Source organism: Lontra canadensis, unplaced genomic scaffold, assembly GCF_010015895.1.
Source record: "Lontra canadensis isolate GAN:19392208 unplaced genomic scaffold, GSC_riverotter_1.0 scaffold34, whole genome shotgun sequence".
Taxonomy (NCBI): Eukaryota; Metazoa; Chordata; class Mammalia; order Carnivora; family Mustelidae; genus Lontra; species Lontra canadensis.
Genome location: NW_022631028.1, coordinates 12,176,384 through 12,199,050, shown reverse-complemented (window position 1 = coordinate 12,199,050; position 22,667 = coordinate 12,176,384). Strand labels below are relative to the sequence as shown.

The 22,667-nt window shown below is 37.1% G+C and overlaps 1 protein-coding gene across 10 annotated transcripts in view; it reads right to left on the bottom strand.

Moving 5' to 3' along the window:
• CHL1 (cell adhesion molecule L1 like) overlaps nt 1-22,667 on the bottom strand; it is a 207,008-nt gene that overhangs the window by 5,730 nt on the left and 178,611 nt on the right. For 8 of the 10 annotated variants that reach the window (XM_032867423.1, XM_032867421.1, XM_032867420.1 and 5 more), the window contains 10 exons: nt 17,304-17,405; nt 16,943-17,140; nt 15,339-15,409; nt 12,158-12,380; nt 10,567-10,682; nt 10,234-10,438; nt 9,914-10,036; nt 6,114-6,293; nt 2,564-2,725; nt 1,680-1,811 (listed from right to left, as the gene is read on the bottom strand). In XM_032867423.1, the coding sequence (XP_032723314.1) occupies nt 1,680-1,811; nt 2,564-2,725; nt 6,114-6,293; nt 9,914-10,036; nt 10,234-10,438; nt 10,567-10,682; nt 12,158-12,380; nt 15,339-15,409; nt 16,943-17,140; nt 17,304-17,405 (1,512 nt within the window). Of the gene's footprint in view, nt 1-1,679; nt 1,812-2,563; nt 2,726-5,799; nt 5,906-6,061; nt 6,294-9,913; nt 10,037-10,233; nt 10,439-10,566; nt 10,683-12,157; nt 12,381-15,338; nt 15,410-16,942; nt 17,141-17,303; nt 17,406-22,667 lie in introns of those variants that run through there. The other 2 variants (XM_032867427.1, XM_032867428.1) reach the window with 2 other exon arrangements.

Sequence of the window (22,667 nt, the reverse complement as noted above, 5' to 3'; positions counted from 1 at the left end):
TATAGCTCTTTCTGCCCACAGGTCCTGTCCCGTGAGCAGGGAAAGGGTTAAGGTATAGACAGAGAGAGACAGGAGGCCCCTGACTCCCCTGACCAGGCTCAGAAACTACGCCTGGCAGGTGGATGCTGAAACAGAGAGGAACAAGAGATAAGGGAACAAAGCAAGATGGCAGAAGTCTGTCAAGGCCACGAGCTTCCTAGGCAGTTCTCAATAAAAGACTGCCACTGGAAGTCCTCAGTGCCAACCCATTCAGGACTCCTCTCGCCCTAGAGAGCTTTTTTCTTTCCTTTCTGCTCTCAGCTTCATTTAATAAGCTTTCACTTCACTTCACCCATTGTGTCTGAAAGATTCATTCTTTGACTCCACGAGAGGAACCCAGCTACCCTGTAACGATCCTTCTTCGTGACATCTTTTACTACTACTTTCAGAGACCCGAGGGATTCTTGTAGTTGTCCTATAATGTAAAACGCTGACTTTTTTTTCTTTTCCATCATTAGAATTTGGAGAGGGTCACACTTCACAAGTGACTACTGGTTGGGGATCCTCAAAAAGGAATGCTATATGTCTTTAAATTTTCCAATTAACTAGGACATTCATTAATCATTGAAAATCTAATTCATAATAATTCAGTCCTCATAGGAAAAAAAAATAAGATCTATGATTGCATAAATTTCCACTCACCAAATGCATAGATGTTACAAAAATTTAAAAATTGTGCTCTTCTTTGATTGTTCAATACGCATATAGATAGGTTCCCAATAAATATTTGCTAATTTGGGCACCTGGGTGGCTCATTGGGTTAAAGCCTTTGCCTTCGGCTCAGGTCATGATCCCAGGCTCCTGGGATTTGAGTCCCACATCGGGCTCTCTGCTCAGCAGGGAGCCTGCTTCTTCTCTCTCTGCCTGCCTCTCTGCCTACTTGTGATCTCTGAGTGTCAAATAAATAATAAAATCTTTTAAAAAATAATAAATAAATAAATAATTGCTAAATGAAGAATAAGCCAATAAAAGAACTTTTCGCTAATCTGAACATCATCAAACTAATATCAGTGGGATCTAAATCTTTCCCCTTATATTAAAGCATCTTGAACACTAAGCAGTTAACAATAATAATAACAGCAACAATATAATATGCATATCTAAAAGATAAATTTGGAAGTTGAATTAAAGTCAACCTTTATATTAACTCCGATGGTTTTTATTTTATGTACATTAATTCAGGAGGCAGCATATCTAATACGTCATGATAAAAAAAAATGCATTCTCAGCAATGGTTAACTCTAGACTAGTGCAGCCAGTACCATTAAAAGTTACTAGCACAAACATTCTCTGGGTCACAAATACATGACAAGGCATGTTTAAATAGGTCCTTCCTCTTAAGATGTTAAAATATGTGTGTGTGGTTTAGTGATTAGTGTTCTTAACAACTATGATATTTTACAGACTGAAAATAGAAGGTTAGAAGTATTATATGCCTTGTTAGAGACTAGTAACCACGTGAAAATAATATTCTAGACCTTACATCTTTTGGTTAGTTAATATAGGAGGTCCCCCCCTCCTCAGTACATTGACTTTAAGTGCGTAATTAAAAAAAATAAAAAATGTCTCTGAAGAATGCCTCCTAGAAAACACTATTTAATAAACTGAAAGTATATTACTATATTAAGAAACAGCTTTACCTGAGTACTTTCCACCTCTGTTCCTCTTCACAAAGCAAATAGTTAACAGGATTAGCGTGAGAAGAGCAATGGCACACATTAATCCAATAAACCAGCCTTGAGTGGAGATGTCATCGTATAAACCAGCGTATTCTGTTGTACAAAGAGAAGTCACACGTTGCGTGCTAGAAACAGTCTTTGGGATTATGCCCCCTTTGGGAAAATGAAACTTCATTTTTAAACATACAAAATAGCATCCATTTTATTTTTCCTTTCAGTGACCCTAGAGGGAATGTGACTTAAAGGACATTTCATGGAAAGAATACTGGTAAATGGTTCATTCTGTTTTTAAAAGGGCCCTCTCAAGTTGCATTTGACTCCGAGGATGAAAACCAAAAAGGGACAGCGGAGGCAGAGCAAGTGAAACACAGAAGCAGCACAAGCAAGCGAAAGCACAAGCTGCCTTGGTTATGTGCAGATTACTGCGGAGTTTCTGCACGTTTTATCCTGTTTCGGTTTTCTGCTTAGTTTTTGTTATTAACGTGTGTTAATTGGCAGGAGATATTTTTTTAGTCAGCTGTTCTAGCGAAAACGATAAGGATATGTTGAATCTTTGTGGAACATTTTTCACTTCGATAATTTTAGAATGCTATGATGAGCATGGGGTGTTATATGCAACTAATGAATCATTGAACACTACATCAAAAACTAATGATGTACTCTAGGCTGGCTAACTGAACATAATAATAATAAAAAAGTGCTATGCCAAAACACACTGAGACTGTTATCTTTGTAACTAATGTACTCCGTATTTTTATCTTTATTAGAGGAAGTGTGTAAAATTAAATAATCTATAAAGCAGATTTATTGTCTAAGAAGGCCCCAAATACAATCTCATGTCTCACCTCTCCCTCTTGTCTCAATTACATCTTCAAAAATGCTATTGTTATCAACCCAATTCTTAGTCAATAGGCGAACTATATGTTCAGCTCCCGGCTCAAATACCTCTACTGGGTGAGTCTTTTGAGTAAGATTGACTCCTTCTGATATCTTCCCGATACTTTTACCTAAGAAATGTACACAGTTAAATCATATAAATTGTAATCATTGAAAAGCAGGACATGAAAAGTAAAAACAAATGAACAAACAAAAAAAACACTGTTATTTGGGAGGAGTGCCATTTGCAGGATTTTTTTCTCATAGTTTTTGAATTATCAGGAGATCAAGAATATCAACATTTCAAGATTTTCTTTCGTAATATCCTGAAATGGAGGGAATGAAATGAATTTAATTCATGTCCTTTAAAGATGATGTACTTGTTGATGAAATTGTACTATAAATCTGCCCAGTCACATGAATGTTTCAAAACCAAACACAGACTTCAAAAAATTACAGTGTCATTTTGTACAATTTGAATTTTCACAGACCTAGCAGGAAACTGAACATGGCCATTTTGGGTTATTTTTGAAGGCAAATGACATTATAACTTTAAATATATATTACTTTTTTTTTGTCTTGGTCTTCTCTATAAATATTGATGGAATAGTATCATAACATGGTCATATATTAAATACTTAAAATTTATAGAAATATAAGTAAGTTTATAGGTACATAAAGTACAGTTTATAAGTACCTTTAAATGAAAGGCACTGAGATTGTTAAAATATTCTGAGACATTAATACTTTAAAAAAAGAAACATGAATGTATCAATATATTAACTGTAGAATTTCATAGTAACAGAATCTCAAATAGCAGAATCTCAAATGAGTCAGTGTAATTAAATATACATCTAATTTCTGATGTTGCAACAAAATATATAAAATATTTTTGTATTTGATCTGTAGTTTTGCTGATAATCAACTCAACATAATAAATGTAAATAATGTATACTAAAACAATTTATGCAATATTGAGAATATTAAAAGTTATGAAACCCTGTGTCAATGGGTATATGTCACACATTAAAATTTGGTTATAACTTTTAACCACAGAATAGAAATTGATGATATAGTTACTGATAACAGAAGGGCTTCATTAAAAAAAAATGTCACCATGGGAGAAATAAGGCTAATTATATTAGTTGAGCAAAGCCTTTAAGATTGAGCACCACTGAAATAGAACACAATTAATTTTGACTTGAAAAATAGAAATATTAGTATAACATTAAATAGTGCAAGCTTTTGAAAAATAGAGCAAAGCAAGTGTTTTGTTCAAACCAGGAATGACACAAATATTTCTTAATAGCTCTATCATCTCTCCCCTCTTAGACTATGGAATGTGAGCCACCTGAAAATCAGAGTGACAACCAGGAAATAATCAGAGGGGGAAAAAAAAGCTTATGTATCAAATCCCATTTGCTGAATAAATGCCAGATGACCTTAAAATGTGCTATCTAGCCAGACCCAGGAAAAGAAAGATACGCAGAAATAGATTCCAATTTGCACAAAAGTTATTTTTAGAGTTTTTTGTGATATCAAGATCTATCTCCTCAGTGAAAATATATATGTGTTTTTCCTTTTCCAAAGATCATGCTGAAATCCAGAGGCAAAAAGAGATTATAGTTTCTTTCCTGTAAATACAGCAAGATATGCCTACAAAAGAGAAAACAGTGTCAACAGGGGAAGGGCCAGTAGCTGAAAATGCAGAATCCTGAAAGAAAGCACAAACATACTAGTAAGGAACATTTTCAAATTCCTGAGACATAGTGTAGGGAAGAAATAGGCTGTAAGATACTTAAGCACATTAGCGGCATCTTTAATTTGCAAAGAAGATGCAGCATCTTTTACAAAACCATACAGTGCTTTCCATCTGCTAAAAACAGTTTTTCCAACATGAAGGCGACCAAACCCAAATTTTCTAAATACTTCCATATATGCAAATGGTAACTATAACTATTGTAAGAGAATTTTATGCATTTTTTTCTTACCTGCTACAAATTAGCAATAATGGGATTAGCATATCTCATGCATATTATGGTCTTGGTTTTAAACAAAATAGCAACCCTCTCCATGCCTCAAACCCTGTTTTGAAAAATACGGAAGTTGCATATTTAGATTACTACTATTCTGATTTCTTTGTATTGAACACTTGATGCTACTTTGAACTCTTGAGAAATAAGATCCTTTTAATTACTAAAAAGTTTTCAATTATCATCTTTAAATCTCTCTTTTAAGTAGGTAAATGAATTCTTCATTTCACTTGGTGTCTCATTTTGTCCTTGGGAATAATGTGTGGGTTTCTCAGAAGAAACTCTTTGAGTATACATACTTTTTCCATAAAAGGGAGTTCTGAGTAGTTAGGGTATCTGAGGAAAACATAAACCTTTCATTAGGTAGACACAATAGGGAAAGTAAGAAGGAGAAACAGACAGTAAAGGTGAGAGCATAACCATTCACACACACACATTGACTTGCCAGTGATTCACATATACTTGAATGTATTTTATAATAATATGTATATTTTATAAGTGGGAACTTAGTTTTTCTCATTACTATTTTCTTTTTCCATCGACTCGATCTTTTTTCTAATCTAAAATTTGGAAACCCATCCAGGGGAGTTTCTGACACATAATACGTGATAAGCGAATGATTTCCCTTCCTACCATCTCCTTTTCCTTGTTCCATTCCTCAAATATCCTTCTAGGTTTAATCAACTTGAATCTGTTCAAGTTAAAAAACTTTTTTTTAACTTACTTTTTTAAACTTTTTTAACTGACTAACATGTGCAACAGTTCCTCTGATTCATTTCCTTTTTTATGCTCTGCCTTCTGAATTTCTCTCCTTTTAAGTTTAGCAAGAATACTGCTAAAATCATAACTGTCAAAATAATTTGGGAAGAGAAATAGGTCTAGGTTGGAAAAAAAAAAAAAAAGAACAAAAAAACCCCAAAAAAACAAAACCGAAAAGTACAATTGAATTTGGAGAATTATGCAAATTAAATCAGAGGTTGATGGGCCATTTCGAAGCCAGTACTTGGCATCAACCAGTAGACAGCAAAATAAAATTGATACATAAATCTCTCTCTCTCTCTCTCTCTATATATATATGAACCAAGACATGGAAGTGAAATGTATTAGATCATTTTTACAAAACATCAACCAGGGCAAGAGCCAAATATTTTTCTGTATGAAAACACTTCCAAGAGAAAACTATCCCTCTCTAGTAACCTTATGAATAACTTCATTACCTTATATATTCCTATCTTAATTAAGTAAAATTATAGTTCCTGACCTTATATACACTGAGGCTATAGTTCCACTGCTGTTGTGTAGAAATCCATAAATTGAGTCAATGTGAATTTTACAAACAAGAGAAATAAATTCTCTATCTGTATCAGTGAAAAACAAAAGGTCAGATAGATTGAGATCACAATCATTTCTTATTTACAATGACTAGCTTGGTACAGTCCCTTCGGAGCGATTTAAAAAACAGCATGCAGAAGCCTCCTGCACTTACTCCCTTCTCCTAACGTGGAGCTTTCCTCGGTGATTGGTTTTCCGCAGCCCTTTGAAGTGCAAGCCCTCAAGTAGAATTTGTACTTGGTAGTGGCATTGAGGTTTGAGAGACGCCAGCTGGGCTTCCATGGAGTTGTAATGTTGATATCATTTAGTGCTCCAAGCTCATAGGTGTCATTTACTAAAGAAAGAAACCCAAACAACAATGCCTCAGAATTCATGCCTTAACAATTCAACTTAGGTTTTCCCTTATTGTTGACGCTGTGTATGCTTGTGGTATGCAAGGTACCAGCTTCGTTATTCACAGCCATTAGCTAACTTCAATTCAGTGACAGAGACATAATTTTATTACAGTATCAGACATGGGAAGGTTGAGGTCTAGATTTAGAGCCAGTAACTGGCCAAACAAAATTTGAATCCAACCACAGTTTTTCCACTCCAGAGCCCATGTTCCTTTTTTTTTTTTTAAGATTTATTCATTTATTTTTTTGACAGAGCGAAAGAGAGAACAAGTAGGCAGAGCAGCAGGCAGAGAGAGAGGGAGAAAGCAGGCTCCCCGCTGAGCCGAGAGCCCAGTGCGGGGCTCGATCCCAGGACCCTGAGATCATGACCTCAGCTAAAGGCAGAGGCTTAACCCACTGACCCAACCAGGTGCCCCCAGAGCCCATGTTCTTAATCACGATGCCATACTGGAGCTCTACCTTCATCATACCTATTCAAAGAGATGGATTTCCCCCTCTATTATATTTTCATTGGATCCTTCACTTTTAACCTTTTGGTGTAATAATTTGGACAATAATTTGCTTCTTCTGTGATTTCTGGTTCAATCTGAGGCACCAAATAAGTACTTATTATATGTAAAATCAATAAACTGATTAATAAATTACATATCTTAAAATGTCTACCATATACTAAGTACTATGGCAAGAGCTATTCAGAAAGAAGATGAATTAGTGCCTTTCAAAGAATTTGCAACCAGCAAGTCTGTGGGATTTGTGCAAGAGTACAATGTTTTGTAAGATTACAGTAAGAACAGTCCAAGAAATGAAACACATCCCAAAACTGGGCAGCCATTAGTAGCAAGGGAAGGGCTAGAATAAATCCTCTTGACCCTCAATCCAAGATATCATACAGTAAACAAACAAACAAACAAACTTTTATTCTTGACATAAAAATGCCTTCCTTGGTCTATTTAATGCAATTAGATCAAAAATGAAAAATGAACAAACTAAAGATCCAAATGTTGAAAATTAGAAAGAAATACCACTCTTCACATATTTGAGAGCATTCCTATAAAAATACCACAAAGTCAGTTGAAAAACTACAATAATCAATCTATAAATTGGGAGAAGTATACAGAGAGCTCTCAGACACATAATCAACAACTGTTTAAGAACATACAAAGCAATAAAAAGAGATAAATTATTGGGGCACTTCAGTGACCCAGTCAGTTACATGTCTGCCTTTGTCATCTCAGGTCATGATCTCAGGATCCTGGGATCAAGCCCATCCTCAGGGCTCCCTGGTCAGCAAGGAGCCTGTTTCTCCCTCTCACCCCACCACCCATGCTCTCTCTCATGTGCTCACTCTCTCTCAAATAAATATTTAGAAGTTTTTTTAAAAAAAGAGATAAATTATCCAAAAACATTTCCCTCATTTAATAGAAAGCAAAGTAAGTGTACAATTATGTCATTTTATTAAAAAATCCATATACTAAGCAATACAATAATCACTGCCCTTGTTAACATTCCAGACTTTTCTCTCTATATTCTAGGAATTTTTTTTTTAAATAATCTAAATCTTATATACGGATCAACACAAAGGTTGGAATGCAATTAACGTTGTTTCTTTATTGTTAAGATAAAGAAAAATCATAGCTTTACCAAACAAATTAACATTTAAAAAGTCCTCAAATATTTCTTCAGTGCTTTCTACATATTTGAAAACCAGTTCATGGAATACTGTAGGCTTAAGAGCCCAGCATGGGAAATAAGACTGACTTAGGTGTGAATCTCGCTTAGTACTTATTTTACTACGTGGCTCTACATAAGTGAATTCTATATGCCTCAATTCTCACATCCACAAAATAGTGAAAACACATCCTTCATAGATTTTCTGTTTTGTTTTTTTTTTAAGATTTTATTTATTTATTTGACAGAGAGAGAGAGAGACCGCAAGTAGGCAGAGAGGCAGGCAGAGGAAGAGGGGGAAGCAGGCTCCCTGCCAAGCAGAGAGCCCAATGAGGGGCTCGATCCCAGGACCCTGAGATCACGACCTGAGCCAAAGGCAGATGCTTAACCCATTGAGCCACCCAGGCGCCCCTAGATTTTCTGTTTTAATGAAAAAATACAGCAAGAATACTTAGTACTTACCCTGCTACATAGCAAACACTCAAAAAATGCTCAAGTGCTCTATTACAATGATGCCTGTATCTGTTTAATCATATGACCCAACCCAGATAGGCTATCAGGAGCCAAAACTCGTACACGACCTGGATTGTGACAAGCTTTGAACTACATGGAGGCAGAGCAGCTTATCAGCTCTATCATCAAGGTGGCTTTTGCAAGCAGCATAGTCCTAGTGTTTCCGCTGTTTGGGATGCACGTCCTCACAGTCTAAACATTTCTGTGATTTCAGTTTCCTAATTTCCATTTTGAGATGATGCTTCGATGTGAAGACTGTTAGACACTGAAGGCACTGTGATTAAAAATGACTTCGTTTCCTCTAAACATGTTGTTTTCAACCCAATGGCATAGCAACACAAGAGCAGAGTCCATCCTGAGTAAGGGGCCAGAGAAAACTCTTTAATGCTCTCAAAACAATGAGCCTACGCCAGTGGGATGCCCAGAGAAGATTCTACAAACAGAAGTACATTTAGGGTTGAGACCAGAAGCACGTGTCGGAGACAAAAGAGGCAGTGTGGAAGTTACGTGAGCTTCGAATCTCCCTGACATCATTCACTTACTCTTTTCTTTGGCATGTTCTTAATTCTCAAGGACACTCATATGTAAGTATTACACGTATGTCTTCTGGTACCTACTGACTTTTCCTCTAAAACAGGGACTGCCGAATCTTTCTGAAAAGAACTAGATTGTAAATATTTCAGCCTTTATGAGCCACACAATCTCTGTCACAGCTACTCAACTGGGGCCACTGCAGTGAGAAGGCGGCTGTAGACAAATGTGAATGACATGTATGGCCTGTTCATGAAAACAAGCAGCAGTCTGGATTTGGTCTGCAAGCCGTTTTGCAGACCCCTTTGTTGTAAGGAAGTAAGCCAACTTACAAACCGCGACCATCAGAATCTCGGCAGAGCAAACCAAATACTTAACCAAAAACAAAGGATTAACAGCTAGATCCGGGAGCACCTGGGTGGCTCAGTCAGTTGAGCATCCGACCCTGGGTTTTGGCTCAGGTCATGATCTCACAGGTCATGGGATTCAGCCCTGCATCAGGTTCTATGCTTGGCATAGAGTCTGCTTGGGATTGTCTTTTCCTTTTTCCCTTGCCCTCTGCCCCTCCTGCTCGTGCTCTCTCTCTCTCAAATAAATAAATCTTTAAAAAAGTAGGTGGATCCAGGGGTGCCTGGGTGCCTCAGTCATCGAGCACCTTTGGCTCAGGTCATGATCACAAAAACCTGGGATCAAGCCCTGCATCAGGCTCCATGCTCAGAGGGAACCTGCTTCTCACTCTCTTGCTCCCTCTGTGCTGACTCTCTCAAATGAATAAATAAAATCTTAAAAAAACAAAAACAAACAAACAAAAAAAAAACAGGTGGATCCAATTCAGATTTCTACTTACTTATCTGATACTGTAGTAGATAACCAGTTAAGTTTCCGTTCAGTTTCTTAGGTAGTCCCCAGGTTAAAGTGGCAGTGTCCTTATCAACTTTGATGACCTTGAGAAAAGCTGGTTGTTCAGGTACTAGAAAACACAAGACCAAGAAGTTACACTCATAAATTGGTAAATTTCTTTAAAAGAAAAAAAAAATCTCCATTAGATTCCAGTTTTCCATAGCAATTGAGAAGCTAACTCATATGAAGTATATATTGATTAACTACTACTAATTTGGTCACTGGATAATTCCCATTGTTGGCATTATTCTTCACTGTTATTCTTACCTCCTTCTGGTGTTTGAAATATATAAGGCTCACTCTCTGGACCGGCTCCTTTGGAATTATAGGCTAAAACTGTTAAGTGAAATTCACTAAACGCATCTAGAGAAGGAACCATTCCATAGTTTCTTTGTCCTGAAAATCTCAGAATGTTTACTTCTTTGGGGTGTGCTCTTCCATCCAACAGACTTTTTGTTTTCCACCAATTTATCTGCAATGGAAATAGGATCCCTTTAACATATCAACCATGGTGGCAGATTCTCCTCTGGCTTCTTCTAAGATCAGTTCTTATTTGCATTTAAGATATTAATTCAGCAACAAGAAAATCTAGATAAAAACCTGATATCCTTTCAGATGTCCATGTACTCTGTCCTTTGGAATCGTTGACCACGTCACTTTAACTAATGTGCTGTTTATAACGTCCACCCCATGGATCACTGGAGCCGTATCAGGATCTGTTAAGCACATAAGAATGATGAGCTTTGGGGCGCCTGGGTGGCTCAGTGGGTTAAGCCGCTGCCTTCGGCTCAGGTCATGATCTCGAAGTCCTGGGATCGAGCCCCACATCGGGCTCTCTGCTCAGCAGGGAGCCTGCTTCCTCCTCTCTCTCTGCCTCTCTCTCTGCCTCTCTCGGCCTCTCTCTCTGCCTGCCTCTCTGCCTGCTTGTGATCTCTGTCAAATAAATAAATAAACAAAATCTTTAAAAAAAAAAAAAAAGATTCTCTTAAAAAAAAAAAGAATGATGAGCTTTTAAAACCCTCAAATGTGATTATTAGGATCCTTTTCAAAAGGTGATTTTTCATATTGCTTAATCTGAGCAAATCACTCTTATGAAATCGATTCCAAATAGAACTTAAGAGAGTTTCTCATTACAGAGGAGTTTCAGAGCCCAAACAGGTTTCTAGAAGAGGATAGTCTACCCCTGGAACCAGTGTCCAGTGAAATATTCTGTGGGCATCTTGCCTTTAGAAACAAATGAACTAAACAATTTAACAAATTACTTGAGAGCTTGATCGGTCTATTAATAACAGCTACCATTAACTGAGCATACGCTCTGTATAGGCACTATTCTAAGGGACTGGCTCAGTGGACTGGCTCACATAATCCTTAGAACAACCCTATAAAGTGGTATTATCATCCCCATTCTACGGGGAACTAACTACAGAAGAATAAACCAGATGCAGAGCAGCCAAGACTAATAACATCTTAGCTCACAGTGATATGCCCAGTGTAATTGTATTTGGGTAGAAGAATTTAGGTAGTAGGTGAATAAGGAATTAGTAATTTCAGATTCTCAACCTTTTTCCATTTTAAGATCAAAATATTACTTTGGATACTTGAAGAACAATGAGAATAACTCCTGTGTAGTGACATGGAATACACCATCTTTCCTTTTTTTAATAATCTATTTGTAGCAGTTATTATGGTCTAAGAATTTAATAGTGAGCACATCACTAAGACCTCAAAACAGTCTGTATGTGTCCATAATTCTATAGACAAATTTCAGTCTGTATCTCATCTCTATTAGGGAGGTTCCAAAAGTACAACTGAGGCCAGGGATGGCACAGGTAGCTGTTAGAAAGTCTTTGACAAGTAAGGACAAATATAACTGGAAACATTAGGACAGTTATGCTGCTTAACTAATTGTAGTGATGAGTATTAGTCTTTGATCTTTCATATAGAAATAGCTTTACTGGGAAACTGAATAAAATTAAAACTTTTCACATAATTCCTTACCACTCTATAGTGATCGGCTATCCTGCAGTCAACCTGAAAGTAGGAACCACGTGCTATATTTCTTTTTATCTCGCACAGCTAGTACATCCTCTTTGCGTGCAGTGGCTGCTCAAAAATGGTCATTAACTGAAATGCAATATACTTGAAAGAAATTGGTCTTGAAGGGCTTAACAGTTTCAGGTGCGTCACTTACAGTCTTCCCCAGAATAGAGAATCACTGACTGGGGCTCAGGGCCAGAGCCAAGGTGATTGATGGCTTGGACTTGGACATCGTAAGGAGCATAGACAGTCGGCGTCATCACCCGCAAGGTGTGGTTTGTGACGGTTTCTTCTTCCCACTCCACGGGGGCTCCCTGTGGCTTCCAGGTCACTCTATACTCCAGTCCTGGTCCATTCTGCTCCATGGATTTCAAAGGCTAAGACAGAAGGCAAGATTCATCGAGTGTGATCATGGATATGCTGAGTAAGACACGGTGGCAAGCCACTTAGTGAAGCCATTATATCCACTCTGGTTTTTCTTTTTTAGTCAAGCAATACTTTAATAATTTAAAAAAAAATACTGTAATTTAAATCACCTGTTTCATTTCAAAAATGGGAATATGCATTTAAATGAATCAATTACATCAACTACATAAAAAAATTTGACTTAACTCTTAGATTATAAGGCTTACTTATATAAACAGTAATTTTGTCTGTATGTATGAGTATTCAATAATGTCATATATATCAGGGTGCCTGGGTGACTTAGTCTGTTATTAGACTCTTGATTTCCACTCAGGTCATGTTCCCAGGGTCATGAGATCAAGCCCTGCACTGGGCTCCACACTGGGGGCGTGGAGCTTACTTAAGATTCTCTCTTTCCCTCTCCCCTCCTCCTACTGCTTGCTGTCTCTCCCTCTAAAAATAAAGTAAAATAAAATAATGTTATATACAATGTCTTCTTACAGAATTTGCAGTGCTTTTTTTTTTTTTTAAGATTTTATTTATTTGTCATAGAGAGAGAGTACACACAAGCAGGCAGAGAGGCAGGCAGAGAGAGAAGAGGAAGCAGGCTCCCTGCTGAGCAGAGAGCCCAATGCGGGACTCGATCCAAGGACCCCAGGATCAGTCTAACTTACTGAACATTTTTAGATGGGTTGGTTGGAACTAAGTTGAAAGTAGTGCTGTATCAGCAAAACAATTTCAAGTCTACACTAACTCCAAGTTGAATACTTAAATTAGCTATGAGAAAAAAACATAAAACAAAACAAAACCTTCTGAGATTTCACAATCTTTGTTTACACTTTGCATTCTAAGTTTTGCACCAAGGTAATTTTTACTACCATGTGGATATTAATCCACCAAGCGCTTGAGCAGTGCCCAGATGAATCAGGCCACAAGGTTTCATTGTCAGATTGTAATCCGGAATTATAATTTCCTTCAGTCTCTACCAAAAATAAGTGAGCACAAGTAAAATTATTCAGTTTAGGGGTGCCTGAATGGCTCAGTGGGTTAAGCCTCTGACTTCGGCTCAGGTCATGATCTCAGGGTCCCGGGATCGAGCCCCGAATCGGGCTCTCTGCTCAGCAGGGAGCCTGCTTCCCACCCCCCTCTGCTGGCTCTTTGCCTACTTGTGATCTCTGTCTGTCAAATAAATAAATAAAATCTTTTAAAAAAATTATTCAGTTTACACATGTTTTGTTCCAAGGAAAACAGTTACATTTAATAAAAATCTCCTGCAAATTTTAAAATAAACTGCCACCACATTTAGCACTTTCAAGAAAAATCTTATCTAAATTACTAGGCTCTTTGGTGCCTAGACTCTAGAGGAGACAGCAGGATTATTTTGTATTTGGCTTTCAGACAACTGGCAACAAAACCACAGCAAATTCTTAATAGGCCCCCTACAAAGATAGCAGATCAGAGGGGGGGGGGGGGCTCTTCTTTTCATCACTGGCTGAGTGCATGACATCTGGGGAAGGTCATTAAAATGAGAGTCCCAGCTTCTCTCTGTGGAATGTAGGGCTGATACCATCCAGCTACTGTCTCCCTTCTGAAGGAGTGGTAAGGATTAATGAGCTTATGTTGGTGGAACATGGTGTGCTTCTCTGAGGAACTGACCTGATAATTACATACTATTATCTTCATCTAACCAGTTATATCATCTGTCTTATGGAAATTGCTAGAGAACTTAAGAGAGAAAAAGACAGATACTCTACAAGAATAAGATATTAACATAATTTCAGATTACAAATTAAGTAATTATGAAGACAATGTGGTAGGAAATATGTATGGCCACAAATTCAAGGAAAGAAATAATATTCTTGACTATACTTAGGTTCTGTGTATTACCACTTTTATTAAAATTTAAAATTTGGAAAACTTAATTTCACTGTAGTGGAATAATGGGTTAGTGTTGACACAACAATATTGAGTAAAAAAAAAAAAAAATCAGACTAAACTTTACACATCCTAAAATTCTTCCCAAAATCATTATCTGGAAAGAGGTTTAGAAATAAACTAGTATATTCCTGCATTCAAAACTGTTCTACATTTATGCAGGATTCATGAATTTAATGTTGGAAGTCTATTATTCATCAGAATATCTGAATGGGTATTCTACTTTCAAGTAGGTTAAATTATCTCTTCATGAATAGGTCCACACAGAGAGGGGAGAAAGTTACCCACTACTACAGAAGGAATTAGAAATGACACTCAAAACAAATATTAAACTTCTCTGAGCAGGTGTAAAATTTTACACTAAATTCAAAGACAAAGCTCTATTTCATAATCTTTCATAGAAAGATATAAAGGGATGAAAAGTGCAATTTGAAGTCCAAAATATCTATTAGGTTTGTTGATTTCTGGTGGTATTCTAGTGGTATGGTGGCGGGTAAGACTGCCTACCACCGTGACCACAGTTCCTATATCCAGAAAAAGACATTAATGACAACTGTTCTCAGAAACGAGCACACAAAATGCTTAATAGGCTTAATAAGTAGTGGCTATTATTTGGCAGACATCCTTTTGATATGCATAATATTTATTAGACCATGTACAAAAATGTAGGGAAGTTTTTTAGTATTTTTTTGAACAAGAGACAATTTAGGATATTAGTTATAAAAATACTAGGAATCTGAAACTTTTGATAATAGACCACAATTAAGTCAACCTATATACCCTTCCTGACATTACTTACCACTGTTTAACCATATCCCATAACATTCTAATCACAATGATCTGCAAAATATACAAATGAGATATATTTATAAAACATACAAATCTTATATCTTCATTCTTAAAAAATACTTTTCTACCATTACACTTGGCATGCAGACCTAAAAGAATGCAAAAAAGAAAACAAAGTAGTGTGTAACACATTAGAGAATACACACCTCCCATTTTATAATCATTTCCTTGGGTTGAGAGGCTTGAACCCTTATGTTTTGAGGATTCTTGTCTGGAGCTGAAAAATTGTAAGTATTAAAATTACTTTTTCCAATTTACAGTCCATAGCTTAATCAGCATATCACCTTACTCCCCCTAAATCAGATTTTTAAACAACTTTGATTATATTCACTTATTTCTATCTGGCCCAGCTTGTAAAGACTTAAGGCAGTTATCTTTTTACCAACTTTACTGAGATGTAATTGACATATAACACTATGTAAGTTTAAGGTATACAATGTAATAATTTCGTGTGTGTGTGTGTGTGTGTGTGTGTGTGTGTGTGTGTGAGTATACATACTGATGTATGTATATATGTATCCAATCTATAGATACACATTTTATGTGTATATATATTGTAAAATGATTACCACCATAAGGCTAGTTAACCCATCCATGACCTAAAAGGCAGCTTTTAAATATACATATATTTTTTAAAGGAGTAAAATCACATGCTTGAAGTGATATAATTACTATTCAATGGAAAGTAGAAGACTTACTTTAGATATCTCCATTTTAAACCTGCTCTTTAAATTTTTCAACCTTTTTTTAAAAATCCTAAACCTACTTTTTAAATAAACATTTTAACTTTAAATCTGCTTCCCTTTTTGTACTAGAATTATTGTTAGAAATGTGTGTTGTGACTAACTGCCTCTAAGCTAATAAAATTAAACATCATCTATTAATTTCAACAGCCAACTGTTAGGGACTACAAAGAGGTAAGAGCAGGTTATGTGTCCGTGAAATATACTCAAATGGATCCATTTAGTAAGAAAGGGCTAAGTGTAGTTTTTGTGCCAAATGCAACTTACACTTCAATCACACAAGTATCTGACTCAGTTACTATCTCTTCTTGCTTTTTCCTCAATCCGAAAAGGAAATTATACCCTAGCTTAGGTATTTTGCGCCAGAGGAAAAAAAACAATAATACCATGCTATGCTCACACTGTTGACCAATGACAGTAAAGTAACACAAATTTTAGTATTAATCATTCTTAAGATTAAAAAAAATATCCTGGAAATTTAGATAGATATCAGATATCTGTTTAGATATTGAGAGACAATAAATACACTATATGTATAAATAAATAAATAAATAAATAAATATACATATACACTATATGTATAAAATTAATGATATTAAATATTTTAAATTGTTAACAAGGCACCTACAATGAATAAAATGTTTTCTCTCAAAAAGTTGAAAAAAAATAAAGGGAGAAAGCCGCCTTTCTATATATTGAACCTCAGTTTATAACATACTTGATATCTGATTTTAACATGTTACTTAGCTATCACAAGTAACTCAGAGTAATGTTTGCCCATATACCTCCCTGTAATCTCCTGCTCTCTATCAAACATTTATATACTACTTATCAATCTGATGTACTTTGAATATTTGTGTGCTATTAGTTCACAGAACTTTTCAAGATCTCCAGTAGGAGAAATCTAAAACTCTACACCCATACTAACAATTTTTTTTTTAAAGATGTTTAAAGATGGAACAAAACTAAAATACGTTCTCAGAAACCTGAAGTGAGAAGCCACACACCTGCTGGAGGGGTTTCATGATGGTCTGACGGCAGGCTAGGCTGGCTTCTCCCTACTTCATTCACGGCTACGACCCTGAACTGGTATCTGACATATGGGGCCAAAGATAGCATGACTGTTGTTTCTTTGCCTTGGACTCTAGCCAGTTCCTCCCATCGTCCAGGTTCTTCTTTGTTTCCTTCAAATTCAACAATATACTCTGGCAGTAGAAGCACAAGGGGGAAAAAAAAAACAACACGTTGGAATGGATTTAGTGTGTTTAAGTCATACTAACATTTACACACAGTATAAAAAGTTTTAAAGAATGTTTTAAGAAGGATAATCTAGCAACTGTGGTAATAGTTATCACACATCCTCCCTACCGATAATATGGCTATTGTGGTCATCTCCAGCTTCCCACGTCAGCCGAACACTCCTGTTCTGTCTTTCAGACAACTGTAGGTTTTCTGGTGGATCCGGAACATCTAATTAATAATAAAAATAAAAGTAAGGAAAATGCAGACAATGCCTTTGTCTACCCAATTTCATCACTGAGGCACACTGCCGCCCCACTTTCTGGGCCCTGGTCTCCGCACCCATCACATCTCAGCAGCCCTTCTGGATACTTTCTTTCTTTCCTCCTTTTAAGATTTTATTTATTTACTAAAGAGAGTGGGAGAGAGAGCACAAGCTGGGGGAGAGGCAGAGAGAGAGAAAGAGAGAAGCAGGCTCCCCACTGAGCAAGGAGCCTGACATGAGGATTGATCCCAGGATTATGGGATCATGACCTGAGCCAATGACAGACACCCATCCCACTGAGCCACCCAGGTTTCCCAACCCTTCTGGTTCTATTTCAAATGCAGCTTCCTGCACATCTATAACCTACTCTAAGTACTCTCTCCCTCTACGCTGATTCCCATTCTCAAAGGGCATCTTTGACCATGAGTATCAAAATTCTTTTAGGAGTAGTTACTAACAATGAAGATTTGGGGCACCTGGCTGGCACAGCTGGTTGCACAACCGACCCTTGGTTTCAGCTCAGGTAGCCATCTCAGGGTCATGAGACTGAGCTTGGGCTCTGTGCTCAGCATGGAGTCCAGTTAAGTTTCTCTCTCCTTCTTCTTCTCCCCACCTCGTTTGTTCACTCTCTCTCTCTCAAAAGTAAATAAATAAATCTCTAAAAATAAATGAGGATGTATTTCTGGGCCCTATCTCTCTGGCATACGGAAGGAGCTGGGCCCAGGAACCTACATTTCTAAACAACTGCCCTGGGTTATAATGGTTATAATTATGTATAATTTTGAGAAACATGATCTATCTCAAGTGGATCAGTGTCTTTCAGCTCATATGCTTATTTATATGCCTCGTTCATTTCCTCTATATGACAGATCTTCAAGAGTAGGAACTCCATTTTATGAATATTTGCATCACCAACAGTGCTTGGGATATAAGTGCTTTGTGACTAAATGAATACGTGAAAAGTATATTATCGCTTCAATCATGCATATAATTACCATATTAGAGCAATAAAATTAGGTCCTATGACTATAGAAAAATAAGATAAAGAACATGAACTCAGGCTTTTTTTTCTGCATGCTCTGGATTTTTATTGTAATTTCTAACAATGAATTCTCAGTACATTATAGCAATTTTTATACTCTCTTGGCTAGAGTTTTGAAAGAGTAGGAAGGCAGTTTATATTGGAAGGGAAAAATCTGGCACAGATAAATGTGTCAGAAACTAGAAGATTGAGTAGGTGATGACTTTTTTTAAGTTTTTATTTAAATTGCAGTTAAAAAGAGTGTAATATTAGTTTCAAGTGTACAAAATAGTGATTCAGCATTTGTATACATCACAACAAATACATTCCTTAATCCCCTTCCCCTAATTGACCCATCACCCCCACCCACCTCCCTTCTGGTAACCATCAGTTTATTCTCTATAGTTAAAAGTCTGTTTCTTGGTTTCTTGGTTTGCCTTCTCTCTCTTTTTTCTCCTTTCTTCATTTGTTTTGTTTCTTAAATTCCACATATGAATGAAACCATATGGTATGTCTTTCTCTGACTTAATTTGCTCAGCATAATGCTCTCTAGCTCACCCATGTTGTTGCAAATGGCAAGATTTTCATTCCTTTTTATGGTTGAGTAATATTCCATTTTATATATATATATATATATATATATATATATACACACACACACACACACATATACACACACACACTATTTCCTCTTTATCCATTAATCAGTTGATGGACACTTGGGCTGTTTCCATGACTTGGCTATTGTAGATAATGCTGCTATAAACAAACGTTGGGGTGCATGTATCACTTTACTTTAGTATTTTTGTATTCTGTGGGTAAATACCTACTAGTGTGATTGCTGGATTGTAGGATAGCTCTATTTTTAGCTTTTTGAGGACTCTCCATATTGTTTTCCACAGTGGCTATAGCAGTTTGGATTCCCACTAATAGATCAAGAGATTTCCCCTTTCTCCACATCCTAGCCAACACCTGTTGTGTCTTGTGTTGTTGGTTTTAGCCATCCTGACAGGTGTGAGATGATATCTCATTGTAGTTTTGATTTGCATTTCCCTGGCGATGAGTATCCTTTCATATGTCGATTGGAGATCTCTATGTCTTCTTTGGAAAAATGTATAGGTGTGTCTTCTGCCCATTTTTTAATTGGATTATTCAGTTTGGGGGTGTGAGTTTTATAAGTTCTTTATATATTTTGGATACTATGTAGGTAATGACTTTAAGAGTGTTAAAGTCCATGGAAATTTTTATTAAAAGAAAAACAACTGGGCGCCTGGGTGGCTCAGTCGGTTAAGCATCTGCCTTCAGCTTGGGTCATGATCCCAGAGTCCTGGGATAGAGTCCCATGTCAGTCTCCTGGCTCAGCAGGGGAGCCTGTTTCTCCCCCTGCCTCTGCCCCTCCTCCCTGCTCCTGCTCTCTCTCTCTCTCTCTCTCCTTCTATTTCTCTGTCAAATAAATCAATCAAATCTAAAAAATTAAATAAAATAAAAGCAACTATAAACGAAACAAACAAAGAAAACTTATCCCTAATGGCCTTTACTTCCCAAATTTGGTTTCAGTGCTCTTTTGTATTCAGGGACATTTATCTTTTCTCAGAGGAGACAATTAAGTAGTACCTCATAGGGCCTTCCCATGGGCTCTTTATTCTCTGAAGGGGAAGCAACATCTATTGCCCAACCACATAGGAAGGCCCTATGAGGTACTACTTAATTGTGAGTGAGTACCTGCTCACTTCTGGAAATTTACACTGGTAAAAGACACACTGTTTCCAATTCAAAAGACTCTATTTTATTTTTAAAATGTGGTCACTGAGTGCACATAAACTTTAGGGCCTTAAATAAGAAATTATTTCCTCAACAGTTCTTAGATCTGTGCACTCAGAGAATTTACATTTGTCTTCAGCACTGATTAAGAGCTCACTCATCTTTAAAGTTAACTTAAGGAACCAATACAACCTTACGTAGCATCTGACATTAGAATGTGCTCCTTCCAAAAATCATATGGAACTACGGGCTGCACTTGATACTTTTTTTTTTTTTTAAGCATTCTTTTTAAAGATTTTATTTATTTATTTGACAGACAGAGATCACAAGTAGGCAGAGAGGCAGGCAGAGAGAGAGGAGGAAACAGACTCCCTGCCGAGCAGAGAGCCCGATGCGGGGCTCGATCCCAGGACCCTGGGATCATGACCTGAGCCAAAGGCAGAGGCTTAACCCACTGAGCCACCCAAGCACCCCTCCACTTAATATTCTCAAAGTAAGTGAAATGGGTCAAACATATATGTGCAAAAATTGTTTTCTCAGGAAAAGAGGTTTATAAAGAAATTACACAGGTATCTATTTGTTATTGTCTGTTAATGAGCAATGCTTCCTAAGACCAGGAATTGGCCTAAAAAATTAGGAGTTAAACTCCAAGAAGTAGTTAAGAAAATGAAATCTGCATCATGGACTATTTTTTAAATTAGTTTATTTTTATTTTTAAAACATTGGTTAAAAAAAAAAAAAAACTTCATTAGTAAATATTACATATAATCATAGCAACCATTTCTTTAAAATCGTCAAAATTTAATGGTTCTAGAACATGATAGCCTAATCACAAGAATGAAATATTAAATTTTACAAGGCCATTTGACAGCATGAACCAAGCAGTAGGGTGCCCAATCCTTTTGCTGGCTGCAGGGCTCGAAATACTGAGGGAAAAAGTCTATAGATCCTGAGACTGGCCCCTACACTGTGGTGCCTAGAATAAACTCCAGTTTACCTGGAGCTCCACTCTTTTATCTGATGACTTACTCGTGAAATAATTCCTAGAGGGTCAAACCTTTCTGCTTGTAGTCCCCTGAAACAGCTGAATTCCTACGGCCCAACACCTCACCTAAAGGTAAAATTTATTGAACCAAGTTCATACCCTCTACTACGTGTGTGTGTGTGTGTGTGTGTGTGTGTGTGTGTGTGTAGAAACCAGTCTGGTGACCATCTGCTTCACTTGAAGAGCTCCAGCCCGTTTACTCATTTTTCACATCCTATTGCCAAAGAAACTGAATTATTTCCTCTCAGCGTATACCTCTGTTAGCAACCTACCTGTGGATCCCAGCAATCAGAGAGCTGAAGATTCAAATGCCTGTTGATAATAACGATTAATCGACACATCTAATAAAGGAGTTTAGGCAAAATCAAACACTTCTAAGGAATATCAGAAAACTAAAAGGAAGACTAAGGAGTGCCCACGGAAACAAAATTATTAAGAGAAAACTATTAAAAAAAAGTCAAAAGTCTGTATTAGTCAGGGTCCCAGCAGAAATTAAAAAGTTCACACAATTTGGATAGTATCAAGAGTTTTTTGGTGTTGTTGTTTTTTTTAACTCTTTCAAAAGATCACTGTGTGAATATCTGGAGTTGGTAGGGGGAGGGAGCAGTTAATAGAATCTTATCATAGAGGATTTTGTGAAGGGAGCCTCCCTGGGAGAAATCAGACACAGCTTGCAGGGAGGGAATATGGAAACAAACACACCCACCCTCCTCTATTGCCAGGCTCCCCAAAAGGGCAGACCCAAATGGAAGTTTGAGGGTGAGTGATTTGTTGGTGGTGTCCGCGTTGGTCAGATTTCCATATCAGATAGCTTGTGGAGAGTAAATCTGTCAAGGAAACTGGAGGAGAGATGGTCTAGAAGACGGTTTAAAAGCTAATGGTGGTCTAAGAGATGCTCCAGGCTGGTCTAAGAGCGTTAAGTGTGGGTGATTGCAGGGCTCATTGTGTTGACTACACTAGAGAAGTATGCACATTATTTTCTAATTAACATTAGCATTTAAAAAAAAAAAATCAAAGTCATTCCTTTGCAGAGCTCTTGAAATTCCTCAACTCCCTTCCTGGAATGCTGAGAACTTAGTCCGTCTCTCTGGTTTAGAGCATGACCACTGAGCCACCACCACCACGGGACGCCTAGCCTGATCCCCCCCCCCAAGCCTACCCCATCTCCATTCCTCAGCTCTATTTCTCTGTAAGCTAGGAAAGGACAGCTCAGGAACCCTGACAACTCAAGCATGCTTCAGTTTTCTCTCTGCTGATAACATTGCCTGCCTCCCACAGCTTTTGGCAACATTACCCATGCAGTGAAAAGAAATTAAGCATTAATTAATTTCTTTAAAGCAAGAAGAGGAGAAAGCATTTGAAAGTGGAATGACCATTTAAATGAAAAATTCAAAAGAATGG